The sequence below is a fragment of the Chionomys nivalis genome, chromosome 8 (assembly GCF_950005125.1).
Source record: "Chionomys nivalis chromosome 8, mChiNiv1.1, whole genome shotgun sequence".
Taxonomy (NCBI): Eukaryota; Metazoa; Chordata; class Mammalia; order Rodentia; family Cricetidae; genus Chionomys; species Chionomys nivalis.
The window spans coordinates 23,309,054-23,322,990 of NC_080093.1; the positions used below are offsets into that span (position 1 = coordinate 23,309,054).

The window sequence follows — 13,937 nt, forward strand, 5'->3', positions numbered from 1 at the left end:
TATTGTTCATTGTTCTTTCTCCAGCAGTGTCTGGCACAAATCCTCAATAAATAATTATAAGCTGAACTGAGCAGCCACAAGAACACTACGACTGCTTGCTGGTGGCATGGGGATGGGTACTGAGTAAAACCCCAGCAACTAAAAAACGGAATACTGACTCTTTTAAGGAAATCAATCATGCTGTATCAAATTCATATGCAAGTGTTGGATTCACCCTCTAAAGTGGGGGGGGGTGTTCTATTCAGAGGTGCCTAGCTTTGTTTCCAGAATTATTCGGTTGCATATGAAATCCCTCAGCTCCTGCTGATGAAGTGATTTCTTTGGAAAACTGGCTGCTTTCCGAGAGAAAGGAAGGAAGGCCCCCTGAGATGCTTCCCAAAGAGCTGAAAGGATTTCCGAAATAGCAGTTTAATGTTGTACCACATATGGGATTTTCAAATTCACAGCTGGTTGGAAAACCATTTCTGGCTTCAGCCCGTGTGAGTTACTGTCTTCGTGGCTTCAAGTACCCCGAATGTTAACTCCTAGTTGTCGGGGACATTTTTCCCTCCCATCTGCTCCTTCCTGTTCAATACAGCATTCTAGGCTAAGCATCCATATAGGATGTAGGCTCCATGGGTTGAAGGATGTTGCTCAGGAAGAGAAATGTTCATCTAGCATGCACGAAGTCTCTAAGTTTGGTCTCCAGGTGTGGTTGGTAACTCATACTCATAACCCAAGCAGTGATATAAAGGGCTCAAGGTCAATTTCTGTGCACAAAGACTGTTCCATGGAGGTGAGTGCCACTCCTGTCCTTCAATTTTTTCCTACATAGCGTTGAATACATGAGTCACTCATCAACCATCAATCAATACAAAGGAGCACACTGACAGCAGCTTGAACCCTCCGCTTAAATGTGCTCACCCTGCTCACGCATCCCACCCCTGTTGTGGGATAGCTGGTCGTACTTGGACACTCCCAAGACAGCCATTAAGTCTGCTTGGAATCAGAGGGCAGAGCTAGCCACCAGCTGACTAAAATTAGCCACAGAGGTTTGGGAGTACCAAGGATATATAGAGAGACACAGAAAGTAGAAGGGTGGGGCTTAGAAAGATTCTTGGTCCTTTTAGATTGAGGATTGGAGAGGAGAGGAGGTCTCTGCTTCTCCACCACTTCTCTGATCATTCAGGTTCTTACCCCATATCTGACTTCGAGTTTTTATTGATAAAGAATAATCAGATCAACGCTTAAACCCCCTCCCTCCCTATTTGATTACTATCGCTGTGTAACAACCATCCCAGGATATAAACAACCTATCCTATTATGCTCAATGACAGAATTTTAAACAGGGAACATAGGATATGGCTCATCTACTCATGTGACACCTGGGGCTTCAGTTGTGTGGGTTCCAAGGTCAGGGAGGCTTTGGCAGGAGGGTGTGATAACACTGTGGCCCTTCAACCAAATGTATCTGGTTGGACTGCTTTGACTTGACCTGGGTGTGGCCGCTCCACGGTTTGAGCTTTTGCACAACATGGCAGCATCCGGGAAATCAGATGTCCTACGTGATCGAGAGATTAATGTGTCACATAATGTGGCAGGACACTAAGATCCATTCTAGGGGCAAGGTGGCAGCTTCGGGACTCAGGACTCAGCTACAAAAGCCAGAGTCACTTTCTGTTGTCCTTCATTAGTAAAAGAAATGACAAGAATTCTGAGGTTTGGGGGAGAAATCACCTTCCTGTTCTGACGGGACCATGAAAAGATTGCAGTAAGAGGAGAGTATGGGCTGGGAGAGACTTCTGCAGTCATCTTTGGAGACACAATCTGGTGCCCTCTCTCCATCTTCACCTGCTGATAAAGGGGCAGTAGACTTCATTACTGGGTGCTGAAGGATGTCTTTTCAAGGTGATCCTGCCATCATCATGGGCCCTTTCCGGGTTTTACTGTTTCAATTATCTATCTGTCTGTCTGTCTATCTAGCCACCTACCTACCTACCCATTCACCCATTTTTTAAAAATTACATTTATTTAACGTGTGTGTGCGTGTGCACACGCGTGTAGAAGGAAGCCAGAGGACAACTTTACAGGAACTGGTTACCCTCCCACCTTACGGGAACTTGGAATGAAACAAGTTCAGGTCCTCAGGCTTGGCAGCTGATGCCATCTGATAAGTCCTCGGCTTTGTTATCTTTTAATCATGATAGATTTTTACTTAGAAAATTATGGTTTTGGTATAAACGTGTAGGCAAGATGAAAGCAACATTTTTTGTCTGTTTTTAAAATCAAGACATTAATACATATGCCTCAGGGGAAATAAGGACGTGAAATAATTTCTGTGAGGATTAGTGTGCGGTATTAGCATAAAGGCTGAGAAGTCTCGCAGTGTGGGGCTAGCAGAGCCCATGTGACCTGAAAGTGGAAGAGAGAATACGGGGTGCTGAGTGTCTAGAAGGCTCTAAGCAGGGGCGCGGGGGCAGGGTGGTAAAGAAGAGAAAGGGTGGGGGCAGCCCCAAACTAAGTTTGTATAAAAAATCCACAAAGAAACCTACTACTGTGTAAGACAATTAAAAATAAAGTTTAGACGGTTGGGATTTAGTCAGTGAAGTGTCGGCTGTACAAACAGGACGACCTGGGTTTGAATCCCCAGCACTCACGCAAAAGTGGAGTGTGGCAGTGCACACCTGGAACTTTGTTGTGGGGAGGGCAGGGGAACAGAGACAGCAGGGTTCCTAGAACTCATTGGCTGGCCAGTGGGGTCCAGGTAGAGAAGGCCAGTTAGTGCCCGCAGTCTCAGGGCAGGCTGAGCTGCCTTCCTGGCAGACTTCTGCTCTCTGGTGAGCACTGGAGAAATGCCTGAATCTTGCTGCCCTGAGCTGGGTGGGCCTCAGGTTTCTCGGCTTGTGTATCTCTCTGCGTGGTGGGGGAGCGGGCACTCCTGATGATTTGGGGAGATGCTCACACTTGTCCGCACTGATGTTCTCTCTGGGGGTCACCTTTTGTTGAAAGACCAGTCTGGTTGTATAAGGCCGCACTGAAGGCTAGCTAACACATTTCCCAGGAGACTGGTAGCACAGATTGTATGGCTTTGTAGTGGGAGAGTCCGATGGTCACCAATGTCCCAGGCCAAGAAGAAGAGGGGCATGGGTGTGGCTATTGCTGTCCATCTGACACCTGGTGCTCTCTCAGAAGCCCAAGTCAGGATCTCAGGGATGACAACCATACTTTATCCTTGGCCATGGGCAGTTGAGTAGAAGGCACAATTTTGGGAGTCCCTCTCTGGCTTCAATGGCAACCTCGTTTGCAGTTTGGTGACCCAGTTCTGGGATGGAGGAAATGAGAGTGGGGGAGGGGCCCATTTGCCTTTCTCTTTTGAAAGGTCTAGATTCAGCCTTGAGAATAGGAACTGTCCTATTTTTTTTTTTAAATGTCCTGAAGCTTTCCCAGAGTAAACAAGCGCTGGTTACTGATTACCTGAACTACATCTCGTGACCTCAGTGGCGGGTGTCACCTCTGCCTGGGAAGCAGCAACTGGGGAGAATCCTGACCCCTCAGCAAAAGTCAGAGTTCAGATGTGGCTCCCAGTCTTTAGCACAAACCACAGACAGCCTAAGTGTATAGAGATTGTCTTCTCGTCTTAGTATTATTTCTTCTCTATCTGGGAACAGCAGAACATCTGAAATTAGTTTTCAAGCACTTCAGATCCCATTTCATCCAAAGCTCCCACAGGAATAATGACTGGACTACTGTAGGAAAGCTGCGGATAAACAGAAAGATTCAATATGGTACCAAGAAAACTCCTTATTACCACGCCCATTGTATCTTCAGTGGGATGACTGTGTGGCATAAAAAATACTTTAATACAGTTCCTCACGTTGTGATAACCCCCTACCGTAAAATTATTTTCATTGCCACTTCATTACTATAATTTTGCCAGTTTTATGAATTTAATGTAAATACCCAATATGTAGAATGGTCTTAGGCTATTCCTGTGAAAGGATTATTTGACCGCAAAGGGTCACAACCACAGATTGAGAAATGCTACCCTACAGCAGGGTAGCCCATAGGATGGAAGTAGCTGGGGATCAGGAAGAAGCAATGCCTTGCTAACCTGAGCATCCTTGCAGAACTCTTCTGTGGGTTACACATGAGCTTGCATTGTACACAGCATGTCTTTGCTAGGTCAGCTAATCTACCCTGACTTGTCCCCTCATCTCATCTACCTCTTTAGGTACAAATGGAGGAGCTAGAGAAAGACATGTCTCTGTACATGAGTGGTCATTGCCAGGTTGAGTGGACACGACTTAGGCTTAAGTCAGAGAGCCTCTTTTCAGATGATTACACAGAAGGACAAGTCCTGGGCATCTTATTGTGTTGAGATTTAAACTCAGTTATAATGTAGTCCAAAATGACTAGGTTGTTATCAATAAAAAAAAAAAAGCAGGATCCCCTCTGAGGGCGGGCAACAATCATAGAACAGGAAAAGTAAGCTCTCGTTCTAACAAAGAGGAGACTAAAAATGTCCCTCCCCTTCTTAGTAGGTCAGGTTTGGGATGGAACATAGTCAATTCTCTTGACTATGGAATCTTTCCATAGTCCACAATGATAGATGGGAGATACATGGTATACAGTTGTATACATTGCAGGTAGCTAAAAGGCAGGTGGAGATTAGAGGTAGGCGAGGGACGGTAGACGTGTAGATAGAGAATACATTGCTGTCTAGATGGATATCTAGGGTATAGATACAGAAGACATGGAGACTACAAGGCATTGGGGTCTGTTCTCATGGTTACGTAACTAGTACCCGGGGTTGCGGGTGGGTATTCAGACGTAGTTATATATGGGACTCAAAATCCATCTCCACATCTGGCCCAATAGAGGACAGCTATCGGGCAAAGAATATTCCATTTTTCCCAGACAGTTTCCTTTGACTTGCAACAGTTTTGTTTTTCTTTAACTTTATTATGCTTAGAATTGATCAACCCAAATTTTGTCCTCTAGTGGGGGTAGAGGGAGAGGACATTTAGTGGCTTCATTTCCTGAGTTCTGACATGCTCACACATCGTTCTTTTATGCTTTTGTTGAAAGTTGGGTCAGGGTACAGTTGTAAATAAATCTTCCTTTTGGAATTCTTTGATTTTTTTTTTTTTTATTTATCCCACATTTCGGGTGCCTATGGAGACCAGAAGGCATCTGGTTTCTTGGAGCTGGAGTTTACAGGAGGTTCTGAGCTGCCTGATGTGGGTGCTGGGTTACTGGCAACATAGAACCATTGAAGGGTTCTGAGCAATGCAGTGGTAGGTTCCATGAACAGATGAGATGATTGTCACAGAGATCAGCCAAATATGTCAGCCAGTGATTGAAGGCATTCCATTGTTCAGTCCAACTTGTCCAACCTTGGCTCCTATAAACCTCCTTAAGATATGCCACAATCCTCCCAAACAATACCAAAACTTAAAAAGTCATACTAACAGAGATGAACTGGAGAGAAGACTCAGGGGTAAAGAAAGTCTGCTGGCCCTGCAGAGGACCCAAGCTCCATTCCCAGCACCCACATCAGTCAGGGGTTAAGTGGTCAAGGCCTGGACTGGGGCACTGACAGTGTAAACAGATACACCTCCGATGCAGAATTTCTGAGCTTTGGTAAGTTTACCAAAGGGACAGGCCAAAGGAGAAGGAACTACTAAGTAGAATTCCTGATTAAGATAACCTAGTGGGAGACTTCTACTGACATACCCAAATGGAGATGGAAGTTTAGGGGGTGGGAGAGGAGGAGGGGGAGGTAATGACGGTGAGAGTGGTGGAGTTGGTAGGAAAGTCAGTGAAGCTGCCCTCTGGCTGTTGAGGCCTGGAGGGGAGTTCAGAGAAGTAGCATGTAGGGGGCAAAGTAGGTAGGAGTAGGAGCCGCTAAGAGTTTCTTCTAGTTAGCGATGGAATTGTGACCAGCAGAGCGGGAGATTCCCATTTGGCAGGAGAATTCACACGGGGGAGTGGCCCGACACACCCTGTCCCCAAAGCTTTGTTATCATGTACCATCCCACCTGAAGACTCAATAGAAAATCTGATGGAAAAGCCTTCCACACCAGAAGCTGCTACAGCTGCTGCCTCAACATAACAGATAGAAATATTCTACGCATGTATGGTGCTGTGGTACTTACCCACTGAGAATATGCCATGTCATTTCCTGACTATGCTTTTTATTGTTTCACTCCACAAAATTCTAAGGCTGAACATGGCAAATGCCTAGAAGGTCACGCATACTTTACATTTGACATTTATTGAGTGAACATTCTAAGGAGTGAACGGCTGCATGACCCCAGTGGTTACTGCTAATGACGAGAGGCAGTCTTTTGGAACACGCACATGCACATCCACATACGTTTATACACTCATACACATGTAGACACTCAAATCTGTGGGAGTCTTCTGTTTTGTGTTGGTTTCATTGGTTAAATAAAGAAACTGCCCTGGCCCTTTAATAGGACAGAAAATTAGGTAGGCGGAGTAAACAGAACAGAATGCTGGGAGAAAGAAGCCGAGTCAGGCAGTCGCCATGATTCTCCCACTCCAGACAGACGCAGGTTAAGATCTTTCCTGGTAAGCCAGCTCGTGGTGCTACACAGAATATTAGAAATGGGTTAGATCAATATGTAAGAGCTAGCCAATAAGAGGCTGGAACTAATGGGTTAGGCAGTGTTTAAAAGAATACAGTTTCTGTGTAATTATTTTGGGGCATAAGCTAGCCAATGCGGGAGCCGGGGCGGCCGGAACGCAGCCCCACCGTTCCTCATACAACAGAGTCTAAGGAGTGAATGGCTGCATGACCCCAGTGGTTACTGCTAATGACAAGAGGCAGTCTTTTGGAACACGCACATGTACATCCATACACATTTATACACTCATACACATGTAGACACTCAAATCCACTCATTGCTTGATTTGCTAAATGAGCCACAAAGTAATTGAAGGTGGGCAGGTTAAGGCTCTGTGTAGTCTAGAGTGGGAAGGTAGGTAGACCCGCACCGATGGCAGTCATGTATCCATGTGTATATCAGAGTGTGGGTTTGTGCAGAGCACAGTGCCTACGGAGGCCAGAAGGGGGAGGCGTATCCCTTGGAGCTAGAGTTACAGGTGGTTGTGAGCTGTTACAGGTGGATGCTGAGAAATGAACTTGAGTCCTTTCCAAAAGCTAAGTGTCCTTAACTGCTGAGCCATCTCTCCAGTCCCCAGAAGGCTAATTTTCTTCAAGCTCCACACTGAAGTTCCAAAATTGGGGCAGGTGCAGACTTGGGTCAGTGCAGCAGGCTAATATTTCCAGAGAAGCTACTCAGCCATGCATGTCTCTAGTTAATACAATTGATTTACCAAATTGCACCCATGAAGGTAAGAAGCCACATCAGATTTTCTGTGATTTTCCTGACCCAGCACTACGTGAGGTGTTTAGTGGGGCACAGGAAATACGGCTCTTGAGCGTGATGTGCACAAGCCTACCCATATACATTCGAAAACACTAATGTAGCCTGAGAAATGAGGATTGCAGATAGTTAGGGAAGAGAACATTTGCCTTCTGGCTAGACACTTGTTTGTGGGGTGTTGGTGAGTCAGGTAGCAGTTGGCGGCGGGGGGGGGGTTCTAGTTTGGAAAAATTACCGTCTGGAGTTGGGCTGGAGTTAACAGAAACTGACTGGTTAGAAAGGAACAACAACGAGGAGGCAGGAGGCTGAGCAGGCAACTGGAATCAAACAAGCCAGAGAGACCTTAGATTCTTCACGGGGAGGCAAACAATGAAAACAGAATTTTGCCATGGTTAACTGTAGAGGTTTTAGGATAAAGAGAAGAGTAAGCCTACAGGTAAGTCAGCTGGCTAGGAATGGTTCAATGTCCATCTAAACCAAGGGAGATGCTGTTATATGACGATTTAAGGCTGAGAGATAACATAGAGATGAAGCTTGCTGACACAAAGGTCAAAGAAAAGGAAAAGACAAAATAAGACCAATTTTATAGGCCACCAGAATCTGGACAAGATGGCTTGAGACTGAAGTAATCAAGTAAAGAAAGCAGATTGACAATCTTTTGAGTTCCCTATATTATATGGAAGACTCGGCACAAGATTGTCTTTCATACAGAAGCAACAACAGCAATCCCAATATTAGCAATACCAGGGAAACTTACCAGTTAGAAATAAAGGTAAGCCATTCTGATGGCTGATCTTGGCTGAAGTCAATTCAAAGACAAGCCTCTGGGTGGGCCTATGAGGGTATTTACTGGGCAGTTAACAGAAGAGGGAAGACCCTCCTCCAGGAGTGGGCAACCAGGTATGGAAGGGCTCCACAGAAAAGTAGTGGGCTTCTACCTATCCACCTTTGCTCCTTGCTGAGAGTATCCACCCTGCTGCTGCCACTGCTGCCATCCTTACCGTCTCCTGGACATTCCAATATGGGCCAAAACCCAGCAGCTCTTGAGGAATCCTCTAGGTCTTCAGCACTAGAATGGGACTGTTGAGTCATCGGGCCTTATGGATGGGTTATCAGTCTCTCCAGAGTACAGTCATCATTGGACTACCCAGCCTACATTGCATAAGCCAATCCGATGAATCTCCTTTGTAATACACATTCATTCTATCAGTTTGTTACTTTAGAGAACCCTAATACATCAGCCATAAGGATATACATAAATTATGTATCTGTATCTGATACATTAATATGTAGTTTGTTAAACTTATACTTTATACATGTTGATATTGTATGGTATATGCATAAACATGCTTACATATTTATTTATAAACTATTTAGCAATTATATGGGCTAAGTATTTTAATTTATGGATGAGTAAACTGAGGCTGTAATTCCGGTCAATAAAGGATTAATAATATTAAGAATAAAGAAGTAACTCCTAAAAACCAATGAATAAAATTGGGCAAAGAATATGGAATTTGCCAGGCAGTGACGGTGCATGCCTTTAATCCCAGCACTTGGGAGGCAGAAGCAGGCAGATCTCGGAGTTCAAACCCAGCCTGTTTTACAGAGTAAATTCTAGAACAACAAGGGCTGTTACATGAAGAAACTGTGTCTCAAAAAAACCAAAAAAGGAAAAGAAATAATATAGAGTTTGTTTTCTTTATGGCAAAAGCTAGCCATGTGGGCAAAGACATTGCCCTTGACTCAATTGCTAACAATATACTATCCAAACTGAACCAGCAGGACACAAGAAAGGTGACTGGCAAACTTTGCCAAGATAAGGAGGGACAGTCCTTCAGAATCCCCTGCTTCACAGTAAGGTCTGTCAGATATGCTAGACCTGTGGGCCAAAGTGGGATGCCCTAACATTGCAGAAAAACTTTGGGTGACTGTCAGGTAGCCTGATGTCCCTGTCGCCACAAATCCTTAAGCTCCAAACTCCATTGAGTTCCCATCGTTTCCCCTTTATGTTCCTCTCTCTGCCCAGCCATATTGCTCCTATCTCTGCCTCCCTAGTGTTGGGATTAAAGGCGTGGGATCCCAAGTGCTGGGATCATCTTTGTGTGAGCTCTGTTTCTCTTTTAGACAGATTCAATGTAGTCCAGGGTGGCCTTGAACTCACAGAGATCCATCTGCCTCTGTCTCACAAGTACTGGGATTAAAGGTGTGTGCCACCACTCTCTGGTTTGTATGGCTGCTTTGCCCTCTGATCTTCAGGCAAGTTTTATTTATTAAAACACAAATAATATACCATTGTATGAAACAAAGCCCCTGGAATGACAGTGAGATGGCTGAGAGGCTGTCGGCTAGGATGTGACCACCTTGGCATCATGTCACACCCTTTCCAGTCATGTATTGTATGCCAGCCACTGTGAGTCCACATATGAACCCACTTAATATTCCCTAAAAACTGCACAGAAATTAGATATTTTCATTTTACAAGTTATTTCTATTTTGAAATTGAGACATCACAGTAAAAACATGAGGTTAAACTGTCTACCTCCACTCATCTGTCCTGAGGATGGACGACTATCTGGGTTGACTGACCCATGTCCTCCCAGAAAACTCAGCTTTGTCTTTTTTCAAAGGTCACATGGTCATTGTCAGATCTAGGCTCAAACTGTAGCAACATAGTAAATTAAGAGAATCCACACTAGGATGGGGGAGAAGGCTCAATGGGTGAAGCGCTTGCTGTGTAAACAAAGCCAGTAAGATGTCCTCGGATGTTCCCATCTGGGTGTACTTCACTGCTACTACATATTCATTTGGTAAGACATCTATCTATCTATCTATCTATCTATCTATCTATCTATCTATCTATCTATCTATCTATCTATCATCTATGTGACCATTCAGATAGTGAGTATGCAGTTTCATACTAAGAATATGCTAATGCAGTTGATTATACTGCTTGTTAACTAAATAGCCTTTGAAAATGTATGTTTTAGCAATTTTCTTAATTACATCTTGTAAAGAACAGTATAATTTATATTTTAAATCTATTGTTTTAATTAATTATCCAGTATTTAAAAAATGAACTGAAGCCTGACTGACTGTATATTTTTAATATTTGAAAATGTACACAAATTAACTCAATACAATACAGATTGTACAAAAAAGGACTGCTAAAAACTTAACATACAGAGAAAAATAAATAGGTTTTTTTTAAAAAGGACAAGACATTTTATAAATACTAATAAATACTTTGCAATGCTTTAATTTACTATGGCAGATACAAAACTCAAGAAACCATTAACAGGTTGTATATTTTAAAAGCTACATGAATTTTCTAGCTGATTAAATTAAAATGTAACAGTAGTGGTTTTTACTTTTAAAATGAGGTATTATTACATTGTAAACCAAAACAGAGCATAAATATATGACTAAGTAATTCATGGTTATAAATATCAACTTAATAAAAGACAACAGAAATCCCCAATATTTATGGACTTTGCCCCTTAAATTTGGCTTGTTTGTGCACTTCCTAAAAGTGACAGAGCTATTGATTTACACACATCGTTAGACATGCAGACCAAGCCAACACTATTCCATGAGTCATCTCTAAAAAATAAAAACTTTGTTTACATTTTACCTAAAACACTTAAATCTGGTTTTGTATACATGACTCTTTGTGCTTGTTAGTAGTGACCTACGTTAAACATCATACTTTCTAGTTCAAGCAGTGCAAAAGAGAAGCAGTTTTATTTGCATATGAATTGAAAACATGTATGAACCAAACCAAATGTGCCTTTAGCTGTCTCAGGCTTTCTGAGATTTTGAAGAAGAAATATCTGTTTAGTATACTCCAATGGAAGGGAGTCATTTGCAGGCTCAAGCAGTCCAGGGAAGAAGGCTAGGTTCTAGCGGGAATGGGTGGGTTTCAGAACTGTGGGCAGGCTGATGAGTTCCTGCACCCTTGAATTCTGCTGGTTGGGTGCAGAAAGCATAGCAACAAGGAAGTGCCTAATTCAGAGAAGGTTTGGGCCACGTGCTGTTGCATGTGGAGCATACGCTGGTACTAAATGCTGGTTTCATTCTTATTGCAAATGTTACCTTCAGAGTTTTCTGAAGAAAAGCTATCAAAGAACGAGAGAAGTCTTGAGATGGACATGTTTGTAACATGCTAATAAAACTGCTTCATTTGCTATAAATTGAAAAAAAGATCTGGGACTTAAAAATGCAATTTTTACATGCTACTTGTATTAGAAATAGAAAACAAGGGTACTTTGGAATTTACTATACTTAGAATCCAGTGAAAAACAAACATTTTAGCCAAAATGTCAAGCTTCTCTTTTACACCACGCTAGATCATTTTGACACAAATGTTTTATTATATTTCACTTTTGTCAAGTACCTTATCCTACATTTTCCAAAAATTAGAATTTCCATATAACTGGTGATCAAAAATGTAGGTAAGTTGTACATCAAAATGTATAAAATGGCAGTTTTTTGTGCTTGTAATTAATTTAGTAGTCAATGATTAGTTCGGTCTAATTTGCTCTATTTTGATTTTTAAGAAGAAATGACCATTATACAAACATTACAGAATACTCAAGTAACTGATTTACTGCCAGTGAGCATGCGGACTAACAATACTTAAAAGAATATAACCTTGAATCCAATTGGTCTGAAAATAATTCTTGTACAATCATCTTTATTGATTTGTAAAAGCTGTATACACATCTAAAACCCTAAATTTACTTTGTAAAAATAAATCTTTAGCAATAAATGGCACTATCAAAATCCCATGATTCTTAGGCTGTTATGTAATTATTTACATGCTTTTCAGGAACAGTTGAAAAGATGTTATAGGACCCCAAACCAATATATCAAAAGACCCTGTAAACTGCATTTGCAATTATACTGTTGTTTACCTTTGTATGAAAATATGGCTACATGCTTTATGGTAAAGACAATGTAGCTATCTGCGTTGCTACAGTGTGCTCCAGCACACACCTGCCACTGGGCTCCGTCATGTCATAATGCCCTCTTTACTGCACGTGGCTTTCCCAGTGGACACCTGTGACTAACTATGTATGGAAAACAACAAAATGCTATAAAAATGAGCACTGAACCCAGGCCTGTTTCTGCCATATGCTCTTTTCCTTACTCTATTAATAAATTTCTGTTTTTTTTTAAATCATGCCTTCACTACACATATTTTGTAATCGAGTAAAAAAAAAAAAACCCTTATATTTTAAAAGTGGTGAGCTTTGTGAAAGTGTTTGGACAGAAACATGAAAATGTTAAAGGCACGATAAGAGGGAAGTGAGTGCTACATATAAAATACTGGATTTCAAGTCTTCTAGGTTACTCAAGTCCAAAACCTTCTGAGTTTGAGATTCCAATGATGAGTTTCTGTTTCAGATCTTTTTTGCTCTTGTACGGGGGAAGGCAGAGTTGATTGAAGCAAGTGTGTGCCACAGGTAACCTAGGGAAAAATAAGTTTATAAAGGATACTATCTTAAAAACACACACAAAATGACTAAGAAACATTAAAAACCTGCATCTATTCAGATCTTTTTTACTGTTCTGCGATGCCTCATCTCTTCTTTACTGGACAATATTATTGAATACCTAAGTACCAAGTGCCCTCTGGACATCAGGAACATGTCTACAGACAGGACAATCAGTTGCCTTTATTAAACTCTAATCTGAAAAGCATTTTGTTTGGAGTCAGACAGATCTGAATTTAAATACTGTTTTCCTCACTTACCAGCTGTGGGACTTGGATCAAATTGCTTAAGGTCTTCAAATCTGTTTCCTCATCAATACGGTAAACGTACATTAAGACTAAGACTGTGATCTATGCAAAACACCTGGCGAAGCAGTAGACAGTCGATGGTTATGATTCAGTCTTGACTGTCAGGAAGTCATGAGAAGCCACTTTGGGCTCTCCTTCACAGCTGTTGTCCTCTGCACATGGAGCAGTCGGCCCCTGAACTCTCCTGATCAGCTCCTGCAGCAGTCTACCTGACGACACTGCTATCTTGTCTAAGCTTCTAAAGAACTCTCAGATCCTTCTCTTTGGTTTCTATGGATCCTGCAGCATCACAAGAGCTTTCGGCAAAGTCAGTATGTGAAAATGGGAATAAATCAAAGAACACTGAAAAAGAATTTCTGTGATATTTTTGTGACCATACAAACAGACAACCACTAGGTCAGTCGTGGTTTATGGAGCCTCTCAATTACGATAACCACTGGAGCACATGTCTGATATGCATCGCTTCATGTAAGATCCTACTAAAGCAACCTAAAATGGTTGCTATCCCCAGTGTATGGATGAGGAAACAGACCTGGGAATAAACAGATCAAAGGTTCAAAGCTGCAGAGCTGGAGAGGTGTAAGCTTGAGTTTCAAACCCAGTCTAGTCTGACTCCAAAACCAGTGTTGTTTGCTAGGATGTAAAGCTTTTTCATTCACATAAACATCAACCCATTAGTCTTCAACAGTGACTTACAGAGGGGATGAAAGTTCTTAGTTCTGATGGAAAACTGCCCT

General features: G+C 42.2%; 1 protein-coding gene across 1 annotated transcript in view; it reads right to left on the minus strand.

The window, feature by feature from the left end:
- Window positions 1–10,537: 10,537 nt before the first annotated feature.
- Window positions 10,538–13,937, minus strand: part of Hectd2 (HECT domain E3 ubiquitin protein ligase 2) — a 63,272-nt gene continuing 59,872 nt past the window's right edge. Inside the window, exon 21 of the mRNA XM_057777981.1 lies at window positions 10,538–12,867. Coding sequence (XP_057633964.1) covers window positions 12,747–12,867 — 121 coding nt within the window. The 3' untranslated portion in view covers window positions 10,538–12,746. The remainder of the gene's footprint in view (window positions 12,868–13,937) is intronic.